This window comes from Aplysia californica, unplaced genomic scaffold, assembly GCF_000002075.1.
Source record: "Aplysia californica isolate F4 #8 unplaced genomic scaffold, AplCal3.0 scaffold00136, whole genome shotgun sequence".
In the NCBI taxonomy this organism is placed as follows: Eukaryota; Metazoa; Mollusca; class Gastropoda; order Aplysiida; family Aplysiidae; genus Aplysia; species Aplysia californica.
This window is the reverse complement of record NW_004797406.1, coordinates 5,908-33,394: the sequence shown is the minus strand read 5'-3', so window position 1 is coordinate 33,394 and position 27,487 is coordinate 5,908. Positions and strand designations below refer to the sequence as shown.

At 39.8% G+C, this 27,487-nt stretch overlaps 2 protein-coding genes across 2 annotated transcripts in view; one reads left to right on the top strand and one right to left on the bottom strand.

The window, feature by feature from the left end:
• Positions 1-26,129, top strand: part of LOC101856886 — a 34,898-nt gene extending 8,769 nt beyond the window's left edge. Inside the window, exons 2-6 of the mRNA XM_005096722.3 lie at positions 1,192-1,395; positions 7,504-7,587; positions 11,124-11,258; positions 13,057-13,112; positions 20,357-26,129. Of these exons, the coding sequence (XP_005096779.1) occupies positions 1,224-1,395; positions 7,504-7,587; positions 11,124-11,258; positions 13,057-13,112; positions 20,357-20,443 (534 nt within the window). The 5' untranslated portion in view covers positions 1,192-1,223 and the 3' untranslated portion in view covers positions 20,444-26,129. The remainder of the gene's footprint in view (positions 1-1,191; positions 1,396-7,503; positions 7,588-11,123; positions 11,259-13,056; positions 13,113-20,356) is intronic.
• Positions 23,918-24,310, bottom strand: LOC106011524. The gene has a single exon (XM_013081545.1). The coding sequence runs from the start codon at positions 24,308-24,310 to the stop codon at positions 23,918-23,920; it is 393 nt and encodes a 130-aa protein (XP_012936999.1).
• Positions 26,130-27,487: the final 1,358 nt, after the last annotated feature.

Below are 27,487 nucleotides of genomic sequence, written 5' to 3'. Positions count from 1 at the left end.
AAACACAAGCGCGCGCACACACACACTGTAATAAAATGCAAGTTTATCTATGCATAATTACCCCCCCCCCACCCCTTCCTTTTAGACTGACATTTTCTTCATTTTTTGTCTGTAGCCATAATTCACTGATATATATATATATATATATATATACTATTATATAGCAGATTAAGGCTTTCTTTTGAGGTTGCTTAATTTAATCATTAGTTAAATTAAGACAATGCATTTTGCACTAAAAGAACATACTTTTAGCAACCAAAAATCCCAAACTGTGTCGACATTTTTTTAAAAATCAAAAAAATCTGATTTAAATTAAAAAAATCATGATTTAAATTAAAAAAATCGATTTTTTTTATTTTTTTGAAAAAAAAAATTAAAAATCACCAACCCTGTCTATTAAAATAAATTGATACAAGTCCTTTTGCGAAAACTGGAGAGTCTGTTTGACAGTTTAGGATATTTGACAATAAGTTGCGCCACAAATTATTTACAGCATTATAGTATATCGTCGACATTATCGATGCTAAACCTATGGTGGATCACCTTGGTCAAAGTCAAAATTATCTTGTTCTCGAATCCAGATCCGGATTCGTATTCTTGATCTTGATATTATTTACCCAGGCAATAAAACATGTACGGTAAGTTTTAAGACCAAATCCTTTATAATTATATGTTTGTTAATAAAAGGGATACAATCATTGTCAATCACAACAGTCATTCCTTATTCCTGACCTTTTCTGGGTTTGTTGTGGTCTGATCAATTTTTTGCCTGGCTCTGTTAGTGTGTTGGTATTCACATTTTTTATCTCCAGTTTCTTTCTCCTATTAAAAAAAAAAAAAGTGAACTTTTTACCACTCGCACATTTCGTTGCCTCAGCACTTTTTTGTGCAAAGTGTACTTAAGTAAAGAGTGTCCTTTGGACAAAATAGTTCTGAGGTGATTTTTTGTTTGTGGCTTTTTTCAATTCAGCCATAGATATTATGTAAGGAAACCAGTTCTCCTTGTGCCTTGAGAGCAATATCAACTATGTCTCTGATTTCTCTCTTTTTCGCCTTCTGAATCTTCTTGCGCACTTTGTTCCTGATTATTGACCAGTTCTCTGTAAGGAAATGCACTGAATAAAATATTTTGTATAATAGTTCTTGCCAAATAAGACTGAACATTTGTTTTAATCTTTTATTTATTCACAGAAACTGCCAACTGAAGCATTTCACCTCTGAAAATGGAAAAGAAGAGCGCTACTTTGTTGTTTTCTTTGGCAGCGATATTTCTGACTGCCGTTGAAGTATTGTCAATTTCCCCTAATGGGGTTCAGAAAATGAAGATTGTGGATATGAAAGTTGGGGATAAAAATGTTCCCATCATGGACAATAAAGGGCATGCCAGTAATTGTGGTAAGATTCATATATATCATATGTGAGGCAGTGTGGTGAAATCAGGCGCTCATCAAAATAGTTAAATGTGAGAAATCTGCATTTTTCCGCAAGTTTGGAAATTTATTTCAAATTTTTGTTTTTTGGCTCAACACTTTGTATGTCCATTGAAAAAAACTTTTATGTGTGGATTTTATGGCAAAACATTGACATTGATTAAAGGCACAAAAAATGTGAATTTGCAGTTTCCTAGGACTCTTAAGCTATTGAAGTCACCAAACTTTGGCGGCCATTTCTCATTAATTCTACTTCTGAAACCAGGCGACCCCACCTCTTTCAATCGCAAATATCTTGACTTCTACTCAAGAAAAATGGATATTTTTTTCACCGAAAGCAAGGCAAATGAGCAACCTTTAAGCTGACACCAGTAAATCTATATATGCCTAAATTGACGAGCGCCTGATTCCACTGCTTCGTGACACATATATGACATTAGTCTTAATTGGCCGCTTTCAAGGACAAATGGGCTAACCCAGATTTCAGGGGTTTCCAGAACTCTTGACCTGAGCCAAAAGTGGGCATTGCCCTACCAATAGGAGAAGTTTGATTTCATTGGTGTGTATATTTGTTTGGTTATAGAAAAAACTCTCCTTGACTTTTAAAGAAACTGAACAAGGGGCAAGAACTTTACCTTCGATTTTCTCAAAAGTTTTTTTTGGGATAGCCCCCTTGTGCTTAAAAGCGACCAATTGTGATTAGTGGTTAATCTTAAAAGATTTGATAAATATGATGGTGCATTATCCTTCAAACATTTGTGACATAGGGTGGCCAACTTGTACACAATCCTTTTCTTAACAGGAAGCCAATGCAAAGTTCGTGAAAGAGGTTTAGCAGAGTCTTGCTTTCTTTTCCGTGAAACTAAACGTGCAGCATTATTTTGGACAGTTGGAAGTCTTTTAACTTTCTCCAGTGATATTCCTTAAGCGGGGTGAATTTGAATTAGTTTTAAGAACTTTACAACTCAAACTGTTGGTGGATAGCACTGTGAAGGCACAAGTACTATATTTATGCAGACCTGTTGGTAAGTGGGGCTGGCGGTATGTGTTGCTGGCATTTCATATCTTTTCCAGACTCAGATGATTGTTATTTCTTCTTCCTGACTTGAAAATGTTTGTGTGTGGGTGTACAATGTTTTTTGACTAGTATTAACAGTTTGATTCTGATTATAGCTGAAGCTTTTTGTGCTCGTCTCTTTCATTCAACAGAAAGTTATAAGGGTAGGGTGTTCCAATTTAGTAGCAAACACATCCTGTATCATCCTTTCCTTACTCTTATTTGAAATAAACCAAGCTTTCTGCCCATCTAATAGCTAAAAACATGCTGAACCAATCCAAAATACTGGCCAGTTGAATTATTTGATACATCAGCCACCGTGACACAGCCCCTTGTTTATCACACATAGTCATAGCTGCAGACATCATGTAGTCTGTTAAGTTTTCAAGCAGTAATATAGTTTCACTGTTAGAAAGCTCTTATAATTGTCTCTGATGGTGGATTAGTTGGAAATTTGTCAACGAAGACGTTCAATTAAAATGCAGTTGAAAACTAGTTTGACTAGGTTTAATTAGAATAATTTGATAATTCTAGCATCTGCGTTTGTTGCAGCGATTTTTTGCATTTTTCCAAAAACCACACCGCCGGGGAATAAAAGATACAAAAAAGACAGCGTATAAAAGACGAAAAAGTAAAAAAAAAAAAAGAAAAAGAAACTGAACCTCTTTACCTTTTGAAAGAAAGTTTATTTTCACTTTCACTTCACTTCTTCTTACTTGTTGACCCCATGCTTATGTGTTGTTTTCATGTGAAAAAAAAAGGCTTGTACATTACATACTATTTATATATTGCTGTTTCTCTTTTATTTTTCTCTCTTTGTTGTGTTTTAATTTGCTGGTGTATTATTTTCTTTTCTTGTTATTGTTCTGATGTGTTTTCTATTTTTTGTGTTTATCGTAATGTCAATATAATTTAATTTGATGTTGTTCCTACCTTTAAAAAAAAAAAAGCAGCGTTATGTGAGAGCGTGTCTCCACCAAACCCGAATACATCATGTACATGTACTGACACTGGCAGGCCCCTTGTGTGTGATTAGATAATGTACATGTAATATCCTGTTTTTTTTCTTGAATAACACACGTTTAGGGTTAAAACGGCCACTCTTCGGATAGGAGGACACACGCCCTTATTTGTTAATTTCTGTGGTTGTTTATGTTCTGTTCTAATTTTTATTTCATTCTGTTGTGAAACTTTATTTTCCACGTTTTTACACTCCGTGTGGCTACAAATTTTAATGATCTTCTGGATGCTTGAAAGAGAACACAAGAAATTTTGGTTCTTTAGATTAAGTTACCTAACCTCTATCAACATATTGCCGTATACGTTGGCACACAGTTTAAAGCTTGAAAATTATTGGCAACTTTTAAGGCAACTTTTGCCATTTTTGTGGCAACTTTTGGACAATAAAATGGCAACAAACGCGCTAGATAATTTCAAATTGTATTGACTGACAAGACAGAAAGTCAAAGTGTTTTAGTTTTTTTAATCAAACCATGAGTATGTATAAACATTTCTGTTTTGTCACCTGTTTGTTGCAATTTTCTCAGACTTGGTGTACACAAAATAAAGATAAAAACCAAACGATGAGGGAAAAAAATGACAGTTCATAGATGGTCAATATACTATGCACAAATTTTAAGTCAACCTAAAATTTAATATGGCATTTAGAATATATTTTTTAAGGGACAGGCCAAGGAGTTATTTATAAGGTATGCAGGCATGTGGTACAGGCAGGCTTTTGACTTACAATGTGTCGTTCAGAATCAGGATCATGGATGTTGACTCTTTATTTGGGGGGGGGGGGGGGGGGGGAGTAACCTGACTATTTTGGTAACTGCTGCTTTTTCTTTCCTGATCCTTACTATTGTCATTTTCTTCTACTTCTTTTGTATGTTTGTCACTCTCTTCTGACCTGTTATTTCCGGGGTGCCTTGATAGTCGAAGCAGACCTTGTGCTGTTGAAGCTAGAGAGGTGAGCAGTCTAAGTCTGATTCCCTGTAAAGACTTCTCTGTTGACACCCACCCCTTGGCGCTCATATGACCTTATGCAGTTGCGAGCGCCGTAAAACGTTCTACTATAAAAAAAAAGAAAAAAAAGACCACACATCAGTAATTGTCATAATTGTGGCGTCAGTGGCAAAGTGGTTAGGCTCTCGGACTTGCAACCGTAAGGTTGTAGGTTCGAATCTCGTCAGCGGCCTGACTTTGTCCTTGGGAAAGGCCCTTAACACATATTTTCCTCACTTCACCCAGGTGGGAATGGGTACCCAGCTTTAGACAGCGAAAGATCTTGTCAGTTTGTTAGTGTTTGAGCGCTTAATCAGGTGCTTGCACTGTGTGCTTCTCGGAAAACGGAGAATCGGAGAATGTTTCGGAGTATTCCACGGTCTGCTGGGATAATAATACAGTGTAAAGCGCAAAAAGTTTGCTGTCGAGTGGGGGAACACGCTATACAAATGCTATTTATTATTATTTATTAGGCAGGTGCTACTCGCCCGTTGTCGGGTGGCTAGCGTCAGGCTACTCGCCCGATGTCGGGTAACTAGCGTCAGGCTACTTGCCCGATGTCGGGTAACTAGCGTCAGGCTACTCACCCGATCTTGGGTGGCTAGCGTCAGGCTTGTCGACTGAATTCGGTCGAGACGCCTGACGCTACTGGCCCGTGAGGATTTCTGCAACCTCGGGTGGCTAGCATTTTCTGCCCACCCGGAGCCGGTCACCTAGATCTAGTCTTAGTCTTTTACGGGGTGCCCACTATGGCTGGATCGGGCCGATCGCCCGACTCGATCGCCTGAAACTGAAAACAAACAAGTTTGTTCTTGAGGCGACCGAGTCGGGCGATCCCATCCGTAGTGGGCACCCGGTATTAGGTAACGTAAACACGGCCTCAGGGCCTTCCGAGCGACATGAAGCTATTGAGAGCACCTAGCACACCTCTGTGATTGGCCCAAAAGAGATCACAGATGATGTTTTCCCGCCATCTATTTTTGTTGTCTTCCGAGGTTTCCCTCGCGAGTTGACTACAATGTTGTAGATCCCCTAGATCTATCATCCTTTATTAATTATTTAATTATTATCATTCATTGGAATGCCGGTGACAAAGTTACTAACAATAGAAATGCAGCGCCGTGATGTTATTAAAGATTGTCTAACTTCTACCAAGATGTTTCAATTGCCCTCTCTTGCATCTGAACGAGACTTAAATTGGGAGCTAGATCTACCTCATCTTCTTAACGCGTGACGGCCCGTGATACGAGTAGAAACAAACGTTCCAGTGCTGGGTTGTAAGCGATAAATTTTGTCTTCGGGCAGAGAGAGAAAGAGAGAGAGAGGGGAGGAGGGGGGGGGGGGGGGAAGAAAGAAAGAGAGAGAGAGAGTGCGAACGAGAAAGAGAGTGAGTGACTGACTATTTAAAGGAGCTTGCACAGAAATCCCCACCGGCCAGATGCCGCTGAACTGGCGGAGCTAATCGACCGAATTCGTTCGCCCGGAACATGCGCAGAAATCCTAGATCGGGCGAGTAGCCAGGGGCTAGTCACCCGGCATCGGGCTAGTAACCTGACGCTAGCCACCTGATATCGGGCATGTAGCCACTCCGAATTTATTATTATTATAACATAAACCAACAAATATATAACAAACTACAGTCGCAATTATCCAAAAGGGCCACCCATCGTGGAGGGCAAAAGTCATTCTCTTGCCTTAGGCAGGTGGACATCTTGGGTAGGACAGATGAAAACGAAGAAAAGAAACCATCTCGCCCTCTTGTGGTAGCTGATTAGATTACAGTATGAGTTTGGTAAAACTAGTGCTTGTCATTTTTCTTTATCCTCACAATGTACCGGTACAATGTATTTTGTTGACTGACCTAGCAAAAAGTATGTTTTATTCTCAGGTACTTTTTAGGCTTGAGTTTTTAGAGTAAAAATACTAAATATTGGAGTTGGGACCTCAGGAGGTTAACGCTACAGCCTAGAGTATGTTTTAAGCTGAGTACGTTATAAATATGTTTTACTGTATCTGTCTGTCCACCTGTCTTTGTGTTTCCATAAGTGTGTGTTTGTCTATATTTGCATTCCTTATGCAGTTGCGAGCGCTGTAAATTTCTTAATAAAACTAAACTATATTTTTATGGTTATAAGTGTAACAGCATGTATTTTCTGTCTGTGTATGCATCTCAATATGATATGTGTCTGTCAATGCAAGGCTGTGGGTGGTTGGTGGGTGCTCTGGTGTGATTTGCTCCTTGTTTCCGGTCAAACATCTATCGTCTTTATCTCTCCTCCTTCTTTTTTGAGAATGTTACTCTCTTACAACGCCCCTAATCTTCGGTACTTACTTGACCATATTGTGTTGCAAGTGCTGTAAAGCTCTAACTAAAACTAAAATAAGAAAAATGCAAGTCTGTGAGTGTTTGAAAAGAAATGCATGGTGGGGGATAAATTAAAAACAAGCAAATTGGCTGCCACCACTTGGCAAACGAGTGACACTTCTCTTGCAAGTTCAAGATGATGTCTGTTGTTACTGACTGGATAAACTGAAGGGCCTCTAAACTCACCTTTGATTCGTGTGTGGTCAGCTGATGGTTCAGTTAGGGGAAGGTTATGACTGTTGCATTTTCTCACGCATCAGCCGCTGAAAATCTGTGACCGACAGGTCTAATTAGGTAAAGAGTGGGAGGGACAAGTCAGCTCACCTACATGCTGGTGGCAATGTGTTGGGCGATGACAGATTTCGTTTTCTTGGTTGACAAAATATAGCAGTTGTGACTGCGTTGAACAGATTTGGGCAGTGTTATTATATATATATATATTTAAAAAACGCTAGGGGGGAAGTGGGAAGTGGTAATGCAGATGGCTGTTTTGGACAGATTTGAGCTATATAATTATATATATGCATTTCTTCGCTGCTTTGCTCAAAAGTTTGGATTGTAGTTGTTACATTTAGGTCTTTTATTGCTCTCTATATTTGAAACACTTTTTTGTTGTTGATGTTTAAACGTTTTTTTGCAATCAGGCAAAGTTCCTTTCAACATGACTTGGACTCCCAAAGTGCTCAAGTCTTCTGGAGAAGTTAAAGTGCATTTAGAGTATACATCTCGTAAGTTGATTATCATTAGTATCACATACTTTTTATTGACTTTTTATTTTTTTCATCACTGAAAAGATTGTAAAACTGCTAAAATATTTAGTTTTAGTTTTTATATTCCAAGTTACAGAAGGGCACCTTGAACGGAGGTTATTTATTTATATATATATATTTTTGTGGATCTTTTCTACGTGTTGTGATACTTTCTCCCTACTGTTCGACCTTTTCCATATTTCTTTTCCAACTCTCAGTATGTTTCTTTTGTGTTGTGATTTTTGTATTGTTTGTCATTTCTGATATTGTTAGTTCCTAAACTATGCTTTGCTTCCTGGGCTTTTTTTGTGCTTGCGTACTAAGTTAAATATCAGTCTAAATTATTCTTTTAAACAGTGTCACTTTTCACCTGATTCCATGCCTCTTGATAAGCATACCGGTAACTCGAAACCACCAGACTACTTGGCTTAGGGTCATGGAGATTACTTAATGCAAAGACGAGTCTGCTGGTGTCATTTGTCAAGTTTACGTTTTTGCCAGTGTTTGAAACATTGTAACATCCTCCTCATCCCATGTAGCAAACCATTACACTAAATGACAGAAAGCTCAATGTTTCAAGATTTATTTGTAGTTGGAATAATTATTTTCACTTTCTTCTATTTTGTAGTGTAACCAATTTTACTTGTTTTTATTTACATAAATCTGTAAAAAAATGATTGTATATTTGACTTCGACATGATAGAGTTAATGTGAGTGAATTGTAATAGATTCTTGTTAAATTATAAGAGAAGAAAGGTGCAGTTTTGAATGTGTAGTCAGTATTGGTCTCTGCTTTGCCATGAAACATACAGGAGAGATGCATCTAATTTATTCAAGAGCTATGTTGTACCTGTGGCAGCATGCACGCAAGAAAGAAAAGCAATCCTATAAAACCGTCAAATTTTGTAAAGAGTTGAGCAGATATTTTCTAATGTAATAGATATTGAAGCGGGCACAAAAACAGCTTACAGTGGACTCCATGGTCACAGTTGGATAATCTGGACGTTGCAGATAACTTCATGTTTCTGTTGCACACACAGAAACAGATGCGGCAAAAACTCGAGTTTTAAACAGCCTATCATAGTCTATTGCATTGAGGATCCATCGTGGAAAGTCAAAGCTCCTGAAGATAGATACATCACAAAAAGAGCAAGTCACTATAAAAGGAAATACTCAAGAAAACATTGAGTCCTTCTAAATTGGGAGTATAATTGACAGAGAGGGAGGAACAAGAGTTGAAATTAAGTTCTGCATTGGAAAGTACATGCTGCTTTCATATAAACAGGATTTGGAGGACTAAGGATATCTTGCTTTGAATAAAGCTGAGGATTTTCAACTCGAATGTGAAGTCAGTCTTGTTGTATGGATATGAAACATAGAACACATCTCAGACTTGCATGAGAGGATCCAGGTCTTTTTGCTATAGGTTTAGTGTCTGAGAAATGTACCCAGGATCAGGACAGATAGGGCTACCATGGAGGACGTGTTAAGGGAAATAGGGTAGAGCCCGATCAGAGATGAAGTGGGAAGAAGGCAGTGGCGATGGATTGGACATAGTCTCACCCTTTCTTTAGCTACTGAAACCATATTTGACTTTAAAAGTTTGATATTGACAACAATGAAAAATAAAATTGAAACAACTACACTATTAACAAGGAACAAACATTTAATGATGAAATGAGTAACACTTAATTTTCATGAAAAAAGAGAGGGGAAAGAAGCCCCATAAAGATAAAGTCATCATTTCCTATTCACTCCAGAAACACTGCAATGCTAATATTTAATGCCGGTGAGGAAAGTATGTGTATAATTTAGGTTGCAAGCATAATAGTACTGTGTCAATTGGGGCCAGGTATGGGATCTTAGATTTTGGCTCCTAACTTTTAGTTGCTGACTAATGGTACAAGAAAATAAAAAATGTATTCTTACAGCTTTACTAACCAAAGTGAGATTTAAGTTCCAAAGAAATAAAACTATTGGTGATGTCAAATACTGCTGAGATGTAATATTGTTTTGATTTTTCGATAGAAATAAGTCTTGGAGAAAGTGAGGAAATGCACGTTTAATAAGAATGTTTGGTTTTAGTTTTTGTCCTCCAGTGCTGTCTGTTGGAAAAGTAGCCTAGTTACCTATTTAATTTATGAAAGAATATCACAGTCTAAATTCTGATGTATTTTGTAATCGTTACTGTAAGTATTACAGAATGTACATCATTGTATACAGTAGTCTCCTCTTAAGATCCCACCGCTTACAATCCCGGTTCACTTAAGATCTCGCTGTTTTGACCCTTCCAGCCCCAGCAATTTTTGTGTACCCCCTAACCCCGGTTCCAGCCAATACAGCAGACCCTGCAGTATTTCAGAAAAAGAGGCATGCATTCTAAAAAGTGATGTAGTATCTTTGTAATGAGGTTTAGATAATAACATGAAACATTGTTGAAAGGTAAATAAACAAATATTATGAAAACTAAGATTTAATTAGGTTTTCGTTAATTTTTTTAAATGCGCAAATTCAGTACCCCCTGAAATGCGCTGCTGAAAATATGCGCGCATGGAGCAGGAAGGGTTAAGAAAACAGAATTTTTACTATACAAAAGTCACCCCTAAGATCTCTCTCTGATTCACCCTGAGGGTCTACTTTCGGCTAAGATCTCGCATTTCAGATCCTAGTTTACGGAACAAAACCCAGACGGGCACTGCCGATCAACCAAGAGTGAAATTTTGCAATCATTGACCCACCTGTTGCGTTACTGATCAACCACTCTCGTATATGTGATCACATGTGCGTTGTAAGTCACGATGAAAAGGTACAATGTTTACCCCAGACTGGGTCACACTGAGGTGTGCACTCGCCGACGTGTTTGTTTTCCCTAAACATCTGACTTGCATCTTGAGCTCTCCACCTAAACTTAAATCACCCGCTGGATGGGTAGGGGCCTACAAGTTCACTCCTGGCGAGATCGCATTGAACTGTGAACTTTTCCCTGACCATTGCAGCAGTTGTCTCTACTCCGGAATTTGCAAGACGGACTGAATTTTGATTGGTGTGTTCTACAGTAGGCCCGCCTGGTGTGGTCACAATGCTATGGTGCATAATGACAAAGGAGGGGGGAACTCAGTCAGAGGTGGAAAGCTATAAATTTTGAACAAGTAAAGTGAAAGGGCAACCGGATAAGCGTAGATCTTGAGACTCTCGACAGGATGATAAGTGAAAATGGCATGCCTCATGCACACTCTTTGCATGCCGTAAGTCATAAACCCTCCCAGGGGTCACGTCAGTTCATTTTAGAGTGAAGGGAGACCACTTTACCGGTTGTGGGCTTAAACATGGGTCATTGTACATTCTTCTCTTGGTGGGTCGGCTAAGATCCCGTTCGCTTAAGATCCTGCATTTTCCTTGCTGCAGGGCACCAGGATCTTAAGCGGAGAATTCTGTATTATTATGTATTTGACTCAAACCACACTGTAGTGTACAGATTTTTGTGATGGATAATAATCTTCTTCCATTTATTTCAGCTCACGACCTGTCATCTGGTTTTGTCAATGCCAGCGTGTTTTTCTACGGTGACTCTGAACCCTTTTTGGGGTATTCTTCTGGTTTCACCTGTGATAAGGTGAAAGAGTATTTTCCTTGCCCTGTGAAAAAAGGAGGTAAGCCGTTATAAAAAAACCCATCATGTGTGCATGGTGTTTTTGCTAAACATGATGACTTTGAAACTTTGGTGAAAATTTAAGTCGTAAGGCTGTCTCCATTTTGCAGAATGGCTCCGGAATGGTGAATTTTGCCCTTTTCATTCCAAGTAGAAAAGTGGAAAAAGTGACAATGAAACGTTTTCCTTATTTAAAAAAAAAATAGGCCTTCATTGAAACAGTGTTTGATTGAAGACATACATTTTTTGAATTTGCAAACCTAATAACCTTCCCAATTTTATCGAGAAATTCCTGAATTCCGATTGCCTTTACGGTCCGAGGTCCCAATATTGATGTAATTTATCTGATAATAAATAGTGAGGAGGAAAAGTTATTTTCTTCCCTAAATTTTCCAAGTCCCCAGTGAATGAATATTTAAGAGCAGGGAAAGTGTTGTTTTCCGGATGTAGCACTCCTTTGAAGAAAATGGAAGTTTTTTTTCTCTTGATGTGGCATTTGCTTCTTTGTTCTTTTTGTTCGTACATTAATTTGCTGGCTGTATTCAGCCAAGAAAAATTGATAGCTTTAACCTGTTCAGATGTTTGGTGGGATTTTGCAGGACGTTTGACTTGCAAACATGATCTCTGCTCACATTTTCCCTATTTCTGTCTTTGAAAACTGATAGTTTATCAGATTTCAGTCACTGAAAAATTGGCAGATCTGAGTTTGTATTTTGTCTTGATAGTTACTTATCTTGTTTGATGCCTTCGACTTTTGTTGCTTTTTGTCCTTAATGTTTTATTGAAAAAATAGAATGCCAGTTTACTTCAAGCTATTTTGTTGAATATGATGCTGAATAGAAATTACTTTCTGGTGCGTTTGCTCTGATTTGACACCGTATCTAGGACCCAGTCGGTCTTGTCTATTTCTGTTTTTATTTTTTCTGTCGAAAACCTATTTTATTTGTATTTTAAGTATAATTTGGAGAAGATAGGCCATGTGTAATGGATTACTGTAAAGTACGTGCAGTTCTGTTGCTGTTTAAGTATAAAATGTAGGATGGAGAATCTTATCTGTTACAATGATTTCTGGATCTGGAAATTTGTTCTTTGTGTACAGAGTAGCAGCAGGACTTTTTCAAATCTTGTTGGAGATGGAGAACAAAGCTGCCAAATACAATGATAAAATCTCTGAGTTTTCTTATCAAAATCCCCCCTTCCCATCAAAGGACTTAAATTAGAGTTGAATGAAATCGGATTTTTAAAAAAATCCTGTTTTCTTCTGGTCGTGTGTGACTTGTCGTAACTGATTTGAAAATACTCAATTTTATTTGTGTTTATTTACCCTGTTTTGGAGACTTGTAATAAGTGACATGAATATACATTTTTATTTGCATTTATTTGTCCTGCTTTGGGACAGATCATTAATGACGAGAAAATGCTTATTTTTATTTGCTTTTATCTGTCTACAGTATTTGCACTACATGTGATCTTACACGGTCAGCTTGTTATTGATCTTCCATCTACTCGGGTTCTGGAGACCCTGATTTAGAAAAAATTAAACTCCATTTTTTGGGGAGAATTTTGAGGAAAATCCTTTTTCTGGTCATGGAATGGTTTGCAGGTGTAGGAGAGTAATTATAAAGAGCTTGTTTGTTGACAATGATTGGCTGACAATAATTGAGTAATTTGCGAAAAGAGAGAATTAACCTTTTTTGTATTATTTACACATATGCAACAAATGTGTGCTTAGTATAATGGGGATAACACTGCTGTGTATTCATGGGCGTGTATTCTCACTTTTCCTTTTTTTCCCCCAGATCGTGTAAATAAAACTGAGATAATATCAAATATTCGGGCGATTTCCAGTTACCTGGTAAGAAAATAGATAAAAGGTGGACTATCTCATGGTCACAGTAGTAGATAATATGGCTGTTATTGTTGAATCACATTGTTTTCTGAGTAGAAGTGGCAGATTATACTTTATTTGTATCTTTGATGATATAAATGGACACATATATCTACTTTATTGAGTGCTGCTTACTGAAGTACAGTGACAAACAGCCACACATGTCCTGGCTGCCCATCTGACCGCACCTAACTCCAGCACATTCTAACAATTAAGACCCATGTTTCATGCACATCAACAGTGCGTGTATTGGTGGGAAAGAAAGCTTCTAATTGGTCTCATATAGTGGGTGTCTGTTTCTGAAAGGTCAGTCGTTGTATACAATGTATGATATGCAATAGTCCAAGCAGCATGTAATAATTCAGGGTGCACGGCGAAATGTGGTCTCGTGGTATAGAGTATTGTATAGAGTAGATAAAAAATGCTCAAAGCCAGGGGGGGCTAATCCTTCGAGTTGATTAGTTGAGTATGAATATGCAAATTTAGGTATTTGTTGAATATGGTTCTCCTATCGTTGAGATTTGAATTGAGTTTTTGTTGCATCCGAGTTACACTGTACTTTCAAGGAAAAATCACATATTTTGAGTTGCTACAGGTACATATTTAAACCCTCATGTTTCATCGAATAAATGTGCTGTATAGAGATTCTTGCTGGGTAATTTGTCCCAGAAGTAAGTTTCCTTGTACTGTAAAATTAATTATTTTATTTTAGGGACATGGAATTTTGTACATACAGAAACATGTTTTCTACTCAACATAATATGCTTGATCTCAGTGCACTTTTTCAACTGATATAGCCACTGGTCATACGCAGTGATATGTCCACTTTGGCCAGAGTCCTTAGTGAAGCATTTGTTTGGAGCACCATTTCATCCTTGTCTTCAAATCACTGCCCCTAATTACTTCTTTGATTTTTGGGAAAGAATGAAAGTCGCATGGTGTTAAGTCTGGGGAATAGCAAGGATGTTCAAGGATTTCCCACTGCCAGGAGTCCAGGAGATCAGTGACCTTTCAAGAAATGTCCACAGGTGCATTACCATGAGATGGAAGACAACACCTTGCTCAAGCATACCCAGTCACTTTCTTCTTATTGCTGATGTCAGCTTTATGAAGAACCATCTTGTAATAGTCAGCATTGACTATTGTGCCAACAGGAACCGGCCATTTCAAAACCGCACCTTTCTGATAAAAAAAAACATGATGTGCATCACTTTTAAAGCAACTTGCTTGCCTCAGGTTTTCTGGGGTCGTAATGGTCCTGGGTTTCTCCATTTTGTTGATTGCCTTTCCAGTTCTGGATCCCAGAAAAATACCCATGTTTCATCGCCTGTTTTGATTTATTTGAAAAAATATGTCCCTTTATTCCATGCGACTTTCATTTCTCTCCTAAAATCCAAGAAAGGCTAAGGGGCCGTGATTTGGAGATGAGGTAGTAATAATTGCTGTGCTAAGGACTCTGGCCAAAGCAGACATGGTCACTGCATTTGACTGCTGGCTTCATCAGATGATAAATTAAAGTGCATTGAGATCAACCATCAACCATTACTATGTTGAATAGAAATATAAAGTATGTTTCTTTAGGTATATACAAAATGTCACGTCTGTAAGATAAAAATTGATGATTTTACAGAACAGGGAAATGCTTTGAACCCCCCCCCCCCCAATAAACTCACTTTTATTGACCCCCAGAGGGGCAATTTGGTTTACAATGGCAAACATACAAACTTAAATAAATACATAATTATAATCACATACATACATACGTACATAAATATATACATATATACATACACAAATACACAAATACCCACTATTATACCAATACAGAACTATTTCACAACAATGCCATTTCTGGTCGCTACTGTGCTGTGTCCTGGTTTTTTTTAGCTAGGATTGTTGTGTCTTGCTCAAGGACACACCCCAGTGACCACTCATCTGATCTGTGTGTCACCGATACTTACTTGACTTTACTCGAGAGTCTAAACTCACTACTCACTTAGTACTTAGTCACTGGAGCCCCCTTCTGGGACAGGCCTCATACATGGGTAAATGGAAACATCACTGAAGATAAAGAGAATTCATAGAAAGGACAATTTAATCTGGCTTCCCGTTGGTCGGGGCATTATAAATAGACCCACTCCCATATCTGCAGGAGGTGAAACCTCTCCAATAACAAAATGTCGCCCGTGGACCCCAACCCTCTGGGATTCATGTGCGACATCTTCTTTGGTGTATCTTCCTCTTCTCCTTCCTTCTTTCTGTCTTCTTCTATCTCTTCTTCCACCGCTGACCTCATGTGGAGCAAAATTAGAGGTCATCCATCCCACAAAGTGGGCGCCTTGTCGATCGTGAGGTGCGACCCGTGCGGGGGAAACCGGGTACCTGGAGGTTCAATTGAGATGAGATCAGTCTTTGGACTGTCCCTCTCCAACACACCTCTTTGGCCCAGGTTTTTCACGGCCCTTGCCACTCAATTGGTTGGGAGCTGAAACCCCTTCAGTCCCTGGGTCAATCTTGACAGGAGGGTCTCGTACACTCTCGTGAAGAGTATAGCTCCGGGGTAGCCCTGGCACAGTTCTTGATATCTGAGTGATGTGTCCCCTTGTTGGGCTTGGTGGCGGGCGGGAAGCCCCGCAGTCAAACCAACCATTACATTCTCATGGATAATAAGAAACGAAATGACCCTTCTCTAGCTCCCAATGCTCATAAAAAGTCTTGGCCTACGGAAGTGGGTGTGGCCATAGAGCCGAGCCAACAACCACCACAGCCAAAAGGACCTTTACGGCTGCCTCTGCCCTCCCTCTTCCCAGGGAGCTTCTGCTGCAGCTGTACAGTGCCGTCTCAAGTAAAGAAGACGCACAGAAGAAAATCTCAGATCTAAATCTCTTCAAGGCAGGAGATGCACTAAGACAAACGCTGGGATACATCCCTACAAATGCACAGAAGCTGTCCTCTGGTGAACTCCTTGTCAAGTGTGCAACGGAAACAGAAGTGACCAAACTCGTGAATACTACGACCTTCGGTTCTATTCTATGCACATTTTTGGGATAGAGAAATTGTACTGCTTTTAAGGCATTGTCCGCAGCCGAACCCTCTGTGCTGCTTCAAGTGCCAAAAGTTCGGCCATAGCCAGTCGCGATGCCGAAACGCAGCAGTTTGTCCTTGCTGTGGCAAGACCGGGCATCCTGAAAAGGAATGCAAGGCTAGTCCTTGCTGCCTAGATTGCCACGGTCAGCACACAGCCTTCAGCAAGGATTGCCCGACTTGGATCCAAGAACGCGCAATCCAAGAAAACCAAAGTGTAAAATGGCTGCTCCCTTCAGGAGGCTCGAAAGACTGTCTGCCCGCCAGTTGGGACCCCGCTCTCTGGCTGGTCATGCGCAAAATTTTAAGCAGTCTGTCCGGTCACAAGGTCGGCCAGTACTTCAACTGCCAACCCCCCAAAGCCCGCGGTTACCAGGCAAGTCTTTGTACCCAAGTAAAAAAAGATTCCTGCTATACCTGTGGCACTCACCATCGAGGTGCCACTGTCTAACCGTTTTTTGGTTCTAAGGGAGGACGGGTTTGACTCTTCCTCTGCCCCCTCTTCTTCCCCTCCCCCTCTTCTATCCCTTCTTCTTCTTCTTCCTCCTCACGCCCCACCCCTCTAATGGAGTATGAGGTGTTCCCCCCCTCCTTCTTCCCAGTCCCTTCTGTCTGCTCCACCTCTCCCCAGCCCTTCAGCAGACACTAGCCCACCAATGGAGGATGACAACTCCGATCCCCCTCCCCGGTCTGTCACTCGTCTCCCAAATCCCTCAGTAGGCTGCCGCCCAATCCAGAACGGCGGCCTCGCAAACCCTCTGCCTCCTCCACAAGAAAGATTCTGTGTTTGGAAGCCGAGGCCTTTGTGCTCCAAACCTAAAAAGGCCTCATAATGGCAGTTCTGCAATGGAATGCCAGCGGACGCGGACCTTCCATTGCAGAATTGCAACACTTACAAGTAACAGGCCAGAGACTTAAGAGGATTTTCTGCCTATCATCATATTCATATGGAGAATCAGATTGCTTCGGGTGGAACCACCATCTACATCGACAACGACACACTTCACGGACAAGTACATCTTACAGCGACCTTCCAACAAAGTTTTCAAAATAGCTAAAAAAAATTATGGGTAGACGCACAAGACACCGTTCAGCATGTTCAGAGGCCGGATGGAACCACATCAGAATCACAGGTAGACATTGCAAGCACTATACCTACATCTCTCTCCAAAAATTCATCCAAAGCAAACTACAGCATCACCTTCCAATACATCAAAACTAACAGAGAACAACAACACCTAAACTTCCACTCAAACAACCCTCAATCCTACAATGCAGACTTCACATTAGACGAACTAACAGCATGCACCTCGGACATGGGCAATACAGCCCCAGGTCCGGATGACATCCACAACGAAATCATTAGACATTTACTCACAGAAACACTCTTACTTTTATTAGTCATATACAACGACATGTGGAGTCGCACACCTTTCTGAAGTCTTGGCGACTCGCCACTGTTATTCCAATACCCAAACCAAACAAAGACCACACACTCCCATCCAATTACAGACCAATCTCCTTTACAAGTTGTCTGTGCATACTAGAAGAAGAAGTGATTCACAGGTGACTCATGTGGGTTCTAGAGACGACGGGCTCACTGAACAGTCTCCAGTGCCGATTCAGGAAAACTCGATCCAGTCTGGATCACCTGGTCCGCCTGGAGACTTTTATACTCGAGACGTTTGCCGAAAGAGGCCACATGGTCGCCATCTTTTTTGACCCAGAGAAAGCCTGAAAGTACAGCGTTCTTAGAGACCTTCACGCTATCCGCCTACGCGGTCATCTCCTTGCCCTCATTGGCAATTTCCAGAAGAACCGTTCCTTCCAGTTTCGTGTCGGATCCTGCCTTTCAGACCCCCACCAACAGGAGAAAGGTGTGCCCTAGGGAAGCATTCTTTCTCCTCTCCTCTTTGAAATCAAAATAGATTCCATCGTTCAGACCCTCCAAAATAGCATGGACAGCTCGTTATATGTTGACGACTTCCTGATTTGCTACCGTTTCAAAAATCCTCTACTAAGATCTGTGGAAAGGCTGTTGCAAACGCAGCTGCATGAACTTGAAAAGTGTGCAAATGAAAAAGGTTTCATGTTTTCCTCGTCAAAGACAGTTGCATTACACTTCTGCCGATCAGGCAGACGCGTGCTTCAGCCGGATTTCACACTTTACGGGGAAAGAATTCCCGTCCAGGACCAGGCTTTTCAGTTTCCTCGGAATTATATTTGACAAAAAATTTACATTCATTCCACACATAAAAGACATTCGTGTGGATTTTTAATTTATCGTGTCCAGAGTGGGACGGGAACTCTCAACACTTTCCACCTTTACTGTTCCTTTGTCCGATTCAGGCTTGACTACGGCTGTCAAGTCTATGGATCGGCAAAACCTCATGTCCTCAGTACAAAACCAAGGACTCTGCCTAGCCCTGGGGGCTTTCCACACTTCTCCAGTGGGAGAGCCTCCAGGCCGAGGCAAACATACCATCACTAACACTCAAACGTACACAACTCTCACTAAAATACGCAGTCAGACAGAGCTCTACACCCAGCACATGGCTACATTTTCGGAACACACCTAGGCTTCATAAGCAGATTCAAGAACAACAACGACAAACTCATCAAACCTTTCGGCCTCAGAGTCCTTGAGGACCTCAAAAACATACACTTCTCCAAACAAGGCATTGAACAATTTCCTTTCCCCGACCTCCCTCCTTGGCACGTCACCAAGGCAAAAATAGACTTGGAGCTCACCACACACAACAAAGCAAGCACAAACACCAAAATGTTTAAAGCATTATACAAAACACTTATTAAAAAATACCCCGGGTAGGGAGCTAATCTTCACAGATGGCTCTAAATCGGACTCTACTGTGGAGACGCCACCCTATCTTCGAACAATACACAACAGAGGAGACTCCATCCTGAAGCCTCCATTTTCTCTGCAGAGTTCACTGCTGGACTCCGAAAAAAATTCCCCTAACACATCTTTTCATATCCTATATGACTCTCTGTCTTACATCACCTCACGTACAAGCTACACACTCATACAACCAAAAATAGTTAGCTTGCAACAAAAAATACAATACACGCTTTGACTGAAACCAGGAAAAATATTGTGTTCGCGTGGATGCCTAGCCATGTGGGCATCCGAAGAAACGAGCAGGTGGGTCTCCTGGCGAAGGAATCTTTGTCTCTTCTATTTAGATAAACGATAAACACTCTCCCCAGACACTTTAAAAATAAGGTAAAAAACTACTCCCACGGTCTGGGGGAGACACATTGGGAGAAAAAAATTAACAATAAACTTCACACCATCATTCCCAAACTGGGTCCACAAAAAACGTCGGGACTCTCCAGAAGAGATGAAGTCATTTTTGCTCGATTACATATCGGACACACCTCTCTGACACCTAAATACCTCCTCCAGGGAGATGAAAAACTGTTCTGTGTTGGATGCAACATAGATTTTACCATTAGACACATCTTAAAAGTTGGTATGTTGGTAAAGTAAGACCTTTGTGTCTGTGGAAAGACCCGGAGGAAATGTTTTATATGCCAAAAATTGCAAGATCTGTTCTCTGTCGTTGGTTCGAACAGAATTCTAGATTTTGTAAAGCTTTACAATAGATTATGAATAATGTTATTAAAATTTCAAATGTTATTTTAAAATGAAGAATTTTTTTACCATGAATTTTTAACATTTTAATCGAAATATTGGCCAAAATCAAGCCGTGCTGTGAACTGTTGTGAATGTATAACTCATGTTTCATTCGGTCTTATGACCTTATGCAGTTACGAGTGCTGTAAAACTCTTGCTAAAAAATTTAATCCCCAAATGATGTAGTTTAGTAAGAATAAAATTTGCATAGCACATCAAATATTGTATGCTCCCTCCAGAATTTTTTTTTTACTATTACTGGGATTAAAATATTCAACAGCTTCTAGAACAGAACTTAAGTTGTGTTTTAGTTGTTTGCATAACAGTCACTTTTTATTTGTAGAAACCATTTGTTGATGATGTAGACTTGTGTAAGGTGAAAGACTATTTTTTTTCACTGGGAGGAAGGGAGTAATGTATACAGTCTGGCACATAATTTCTAATATCTAGTTTTGTTTTCTTTAATTAGGGTGAATACGTCGCAGTTTTAAAGGTACAGAACCAAGACAGACAAGAAATGGTTTGTGTCAACCTGACTGTTACTGTCTCAGAATGAGGAAAGTTCCTGCCGTCTATTTCTGGAATTGTTTGGAAACAGCTGGACTCATGTGCACAAATTCAAGAGTTCATGAAAATAGCTACACTATGTCTGGGAGGAGAGTGTGTGTGTGGGAAATTGTGACAGCTATTTTTCTGTTTGCTGTATTTTGTTTGTCGTTTCTTCCATTGTTTCTTATTTTCATAGTTCATGTGATTATTTTAGATATACAGTATAACACGGATTGCTTGAATTCGTCGGGACTGGTCTCAGTAGTTCAAGGGATACATGGACAGTGTTATGGCATCTGCTATGTCAGAGAATCAAGGGAAGCCACAAAGATACTATTGGGTCAGAGCAGAGATTGTTCATTTTTCGGCCATTGTCCTAGATCAGATAGGTTAGATCTATCTATGCCTATTGACTTGAATTTGAAATTTGAGAGAATCTGAAATTGACAGAGATTGAGAATGAGAAACACGATAAGCAATGCTTTTGTGTTTGATCGGTAATGAGTCTACTACTACTGGTACCAAGACAGTTTAATTGGGCGGGTCAGTGTGAGCGGATTGTGTGATGCCCAACCCCTCCTCTCGCCCTCTCCACACAAGCCTAGCTAGGCTTACGACCTATACATAACGTTCTTACTCTGAGCGTCTAGCCTAGGACTTAGGCACTCGCAGAGGGCACACGTGTAAGCGCATTAAAAATAGCACAACTGGCTGCTTTTGTGGAGGTGGGAGGGAGATGGTTATTTTACCGACCTTGCCTTTTTCCCTGTTTAAAAATTATTATCAGTGCACCTCAAAGGACACTGACTTTAGACCCCTACGCCGGCGAAATTAGTTAGACTATTCCGTGTTTGTGTTCGAGCTTCGCGTAATTTTCTTACAGAGATAAAGAAGAAAAAAAAAGGGAACACAGTTCGACGCATGTGTGATTTCAAGTAATCCGTGTACGACCTATCCGGGTTATAGTGTAGTTTGCATTTCTTGTTTTGCCATTGGAGTGTTGAGTCTTCCTTCTATACCATTTTAAAATGCAATGCAGTTTTTTTTAAATTCGCTTTTTTCTGTTCAAGGGAAGACATTTATGTCCCTATGCTGTGGCTACCAAATAAGACCAAAAAATACATTATTGAATAGGGTGATGAGACTTTTACTTCTGATAAACATTCTTCTTTGTTTTTCGTTCAGAACCCATAGTTACTTGTCCGCCCATGTCAGCCTTTAGAGTACTCTGTATGTAGCTGACTGTCGCGGGAGCGAAAAACTTTTCATGTCTCCATAGAAAATGTATTACCTTCCTTCCCAAATGTTCAGTAAAAAAACAACCTTAAATTCATTTTTTGCCTGATTAGGCTTGTTCAAATTATTTGATTGATCATGGCTTCGAATTATTTCTCTCTTGTTTTTGGTGATTTCTTGGGCTGACATCAGACTTTAGTGAACTGCTCTGAGGGTGGTTTATTTTTCTTGCTGTGTCAAAAGAAAAATCTTTCACCTTTCTTATGTTTTCATTGGTTTTTCTTTTTCTTTTGTTCTCCCAACTTTGTTGGGTTTTTTTAGTAGGCTTATGTGGGGTTTTTCCTTACACTCACCATGATTTTGTTTATCTGGCTTATACTTCTCTCTTTCTCTCAGCATATTTTCCTGTTTAACTTTTGTTTCATATCATCATCATCATCATCATAATCATCATCATCATTGCCTTTCTCACTCTAGGTCAGGGTCAAGGCCATGAATAAACTCTTTCCACTTTTCCCTATCCTGGGCTAACCTTTTCATGTTATTCTATGTCTTCCCACTTTTTTTCCCGTCAATTTCTGTGACTCTTCTCCAGGTTCCACGTGGTCATCCCCTTGATCTTTTACAATGCGGATTCCAGTCCAACATTTTCCATGTTATGCAGCTGCTTAACTTCCTGATAGTATGTCCAATCCATTGCCACTGCATTCTTCCCACCTCCTCTCTGACTTGGCTCTGTCTTTTTTTTCCTTTGAAGACTGCCTTGATGGATTTTATGTCAGAGTAGATCTAATTTGTCTGCTCTACAGCCCAATTATTGGTCACTGCTTAATTTGTGACAGATTTTGTTGTCTTTGTAATAGTGAGTAATTTCAATGCTGACATTATATTGATGAGAGGAAATAATTCATCTTTGTGTCATGCTAGCTTCTCCATTAAAATTTTTTTTTTTTTTGATCAGCAGCTTGAAAGCACCATTTTCAGCTGAAGTACAAGGATTATTGTTTTGAACTGGATACAGTTTTTCTCTCAAGATGTGTTTTAAAGGCTGTGTGAGATGGTATGACTAGGATTTGAGGATCTGGCCATTACAGAAAGAAATAATTTTAGGAAGCTGAATATACTTGAGCTTAAAGTTCAAGTTAACAAGTCTGGGTAATTCGATCCTGTCTTTTCCTGATTCAGATTATGCTTGGCATGTTTGGCTATGGGAAAGGCTTAACCTGATTTTCTTACCTTGTTGCATTTCACAGTATGGTCTTGGGCTGCCATGGGAGATTTTGGCATGTTTGAAAATGAAAGACAAGACTCACAATATTGAAAGATAGAAGTTGTTGATATAGGAGTGGGAGATCTTTAATACTGTCTTATGCTCATTGTTGTATATTCTTCTTGAGAACAGTCAAGCACACCAACAACATTAAACATTAATAAATAAGGAACTTCTCGGTTTGTGTTCCAGGGTTTAATAAGACTTAAAACGTAACATGATTGTGGCTTGTGTTGCCGTTGACATCTCTTTGTTCTGTGTGTCCTTTTTTTCCTTTTTCCTTGCTCTCTACGATACCGGTACTAATGATTACAGAACTCGTTATGCAACACTGAAAGTGGGTACTTATAATGTTACATCGCGATTACTTTCCGTTACAACATTCCTCCCTTTCTTAAAATTTTGAATCATTTCAAAAACAGTTACATGCACTTTAACCTATCATGGACATTCATAATTGGTCATTCTAGCCTTACTGGTTCTGTAACAATAATACCTTAGTTGATGGAAACTTTTCATTCCAATTCCATTAATACTGACTTCTTAAGATCTGTGATAGGCTTTACTAAACTTAACTTTGTTTCACTGACTGAAAACAATAGTACGGTAATATTATGTGCACATTATGATGCAAGGGAATTAATCACTTATAACTTGTAACACAATTAGTCCCTTCAGAGTTGAGTCCCTCGGTATAATTTGTTTCATGTCTCTAACTCTAATACTAAATAGCACATCTGAAATTAATTCACTGAGAACGTTTATCCTTAACACAGCCCATTCACTTTTATGTAGAGAGTTACAAGTCCATTCTTTCACTGAGAATGTTTTTGATTTTAACAGTCCATTCACTTTAGTGTAGAGAGTTATAAGTCCTTTCTTTGAGCTGGTCTTCTGACACGTTTTGGGTAACGTCTTAGTGGTGACCGTTGTGGTGACGCTTGTCCTTGAGTGGTGTCTTGGATTGTGTCAGGGTTAACAATTGATGGTCATTGGTTCTTCATCCTGACCCATTGGTAACATTGGGACGGTAGGTAGCGGAGACTGTAATTCGTTGATATCTGCAGTTGAGTCTGGAGCAGACTGCAGCTGGTTGATACGACAGTGTCGCACCGTTCCACCTACATGAACAGAGTAACTATGGGTTCCCAGTCTCTGTAAGACCACTCCATTTGCCCATCTATTTACACCTGGCCGGTGGTTTCTGACCTTGACAGAGTCAACAGGCTGAAATTCATGGAGGATTTTGCCTTGGGCCTGAGCTTCTTGCTTGTGGCGCATGTTAGACACGAGATCAGGCTTCATCAGGTCCAACCGGATTCTTATCTTTCTCTTGAATAAGAGTTCTGCTGGACTTTTGCCAGTCATCATGGGAGGCGTTGTTTTGAGTTTTAACAGGATTTTGGACAATCTTTGCGGTCCACTTTGTCCTGGACTCGATGATTTTATGAGTCTCTTAAATGATTGAACAAGTCTCTCTGCAGATCCGTTTGTTGAAGGCATGTAAGGCTGTGATGTTATGTGCTGGAGACCATTTTTCTGAAGAAATTCTTCAAATTCATTTGACGGAAATGGTGGGCCATTATCACTGACAAATGTGACAGGCAATCCATGAATTGCAAAGATCTGTCTGAGCACATCATTTGTTCTCTGTGCTGTCGTTGTTGTCGTCGGTACTACTTCATGCCATTTTGAGTAAGATCAATTAGCACGAGATATTTCTGACCCTCGTGCTCCGCAAAATCCACAAGAACCCGTTCCCATGGTTTTGACGGAAATGTCCATGTGAATACCGGAGCGGCGCTGGCATGTTCTTCCCTTCTGCACATCTGTGACAGTCCTTGACCATCTTCTCAATGTCCAGATCTATCTTTGGCCAATATACATATGAACGAGCCATTGCTTTGGTCTTGTTCATTCTGATATGTCCTTCATGTAGTTCATATAGGATTCTATTTCGAAACTTCTGAGGTATGACCACTCTCAGGCCCCACTGAAGAACTCCTGCCTCTGTGGTAATATCCTCCCTTCTTTGAAAGAATGGCGTGAGATTGTCATCCTCCATGCAATTTGGCCACCCAGTCAGTGTATATTGCAGCTCCTTTGACAATACTGCATCTTTTCTGGTTTCTTCTGCAATGTCAGCTGCAGAGATAGGCATGTCATATGATGTAAGAAAAATAGACTAATTTGTCCTTTTAATTCTCTGACTCTGTCCCTTTTGTGGCAGTCTTGACAGCATGTCTGCATTGCAGTGATCTTGACTTCTCCTGTACTGGATTTCGTACTGGTAACTGGTGAGTTCCAATTACCATATTTGGATCCTGGCAACAGCCATAACAGGTAGGTTTATCTTTGGTCCAGAAATCTTTAGAAGAGGCCTATGATCAGTGATCAGCGTGAAGGATCTTCCGTAGAGGAACATGTATTGGTGAAACTTGTGGATTCCAAACATGATTCCTAGTGCCTCCTTTTCAATCTGGGCATAATTTGTTTCTGTCTTTGTGAGTGTCTGCGAAGCAAAGGCGATTGGCCTTTCTTTTCCACTTGGCATTTTTTCAGTGCAGTTATTCATCCAATATTGTTGTATTAACTTGGCATTTACTAGTCTTTGTGGAGCAGATTTTGCACTGGCACTGGGTTTTCAAAGCAATACATTTTATGCTTGAGTGTAGCAGTTGTTGTTTAATAAAGCTCTCAGGCACTGGAACTTTCCCAGACACACCCACCCAACTGACCACTTGAAAAAATAATACAGCAGCTGACAGAATGGAGGATTTTGTGATCTGAAACCAGCGTACTGAACATTTTACCAAACAGACGTGCTGGACATAGAGTTTATGGGACATGTTGTGTTCAAATGTGTTATCAAAAAGAGTATTAAGTTATATTTCTCTAAATCTGATAGATCAAACATCACGAGTTCTGCCTACCAGTTCTCAAACTAACGGTTGGAACTACTTCCTGCTATGAAGAAATCAAACATCACGAATTCTGCCATACTAATTCTCAAACTGACAGTCTTCAGGAACTGCTTCCTGCTTGGGGAAAAACATATATTCCAGCTTTTTAAAATGAAATTTTTATGAAAGACTTTGTATTTTCATGTATATAACTTGCTTGTCCACTGTGCCTTAGTCTTGATGATGTACCAATAAGGTTATTGTAAATAAAGAGTCGTGTGGTGCTTTGTTGTTCATACGCTTGTATGGGTGAGTGGTTGGCGGGTGCTCTGATGTGGTTTGCTCCTTTTTTCCTATCAAACGTCGATTGTCCTTATCTCTCCTCCTTGTTTGCATTAACTACTCACTTGTAACACCTATAATCTTTGGCACTTATATGACCTAATTGTGTTGCATGTGCAATAAAATGCTCACCAAAACAAAAACAAACATGCACTTGTGGGAGCAATTTTGCCATCAATTCTAGCTTTAACATTAACTGGTAGCCAGTATAGCTTTTTATTAATACGGTGCAATGAGTTCTTTTTTTGATTTTTCAGAAGAACATTAACGCAGCTCTATTTTGATAACTCTGCAGTCATTTCCAGACTTTAAATGAGTTACAGCCATCAAATTCAGGTCTGGATAAAAGAAATGTTGAAATGATAATTTGGAAAGAATTTTGATCCTAAAGATGAGAAATTTAACCCATTGTTCTTAATTCACAATGCGGTTTATGGTCAAAGTAAATACCCATTTTTTGGTGGTCTACTATGACTTCTCACTAAAAGTAATAATATTTTCAAAACCTATCCTGGAGGCTTTCGTGGCCGAGAGGTTAAGGTGTTTGCCTCTCATTCAAAGGTACTGGGTTCGAATCCGCGTAACAATGGAAAAATTTTCTTCTCTAAAATTGTCTTCCTTTCACCTCCTATCCTGCTCTCTAGCAAAGTTCTGTCGTTTGCTTATGTCTCTACTTTCTGTCCCCACCCCCTCACATCTTTTACCCCCTCCTCTGGGCTCCTGACTTTTCCTGTTGCCTTTCTACTGCTACTTCTTGGCTCCTTCTTACTGCTGTCTTTCAGTCACACCCTTGATCTTCTGGTAGGAAAGATCTACACCTAGCCTTCTCGAACAAGGGCGAAAAATCTCGGAGGACCTGTGTGCAAGTTGCGCTTGTTAAAGATCCTTTGGTGGTCTAAAATCGATAAGAGTAGGCTTCTGCTGCCACCCGCGCAAAAGTCAAAATTTCTTTCCAAGTGAAAATGTTTAATGTGTCCCGCACGCTCATATGACCCAATGCAGTTGCGAGCGTCGTAAAACACTTACCAAAACAAATAATCCTATCCTGTTATCCTAATGTTAACAGTGCTGCTGAGTTCAAACGTCTTGTTGGTGTTACATACACAATACATGAAATAATTTTGTCTTCTCTTTGTTCATCTTCAATTCATTGTCAACCACCCACGTTTAACATTTTCGATACAACAGCCCATGCTGGCCACTAAGATATTGACACCATAACCCTTTGGTACACATTGAGACTTGTTTTGACTGAATGTTCTATGAGATGCTTGTTGTGTTCATTTCTTTACCCATTTTA

Excerpts from the sequence above, each read along its gene's own strand:
- LOC106011524 (XM_013081545.1), bottom strand. The coding sequence starts at position 24,310 with ATGACTGGCAAAAGTCCAGCAGAACTCTTATTCAAGAGAAAGATAAGA.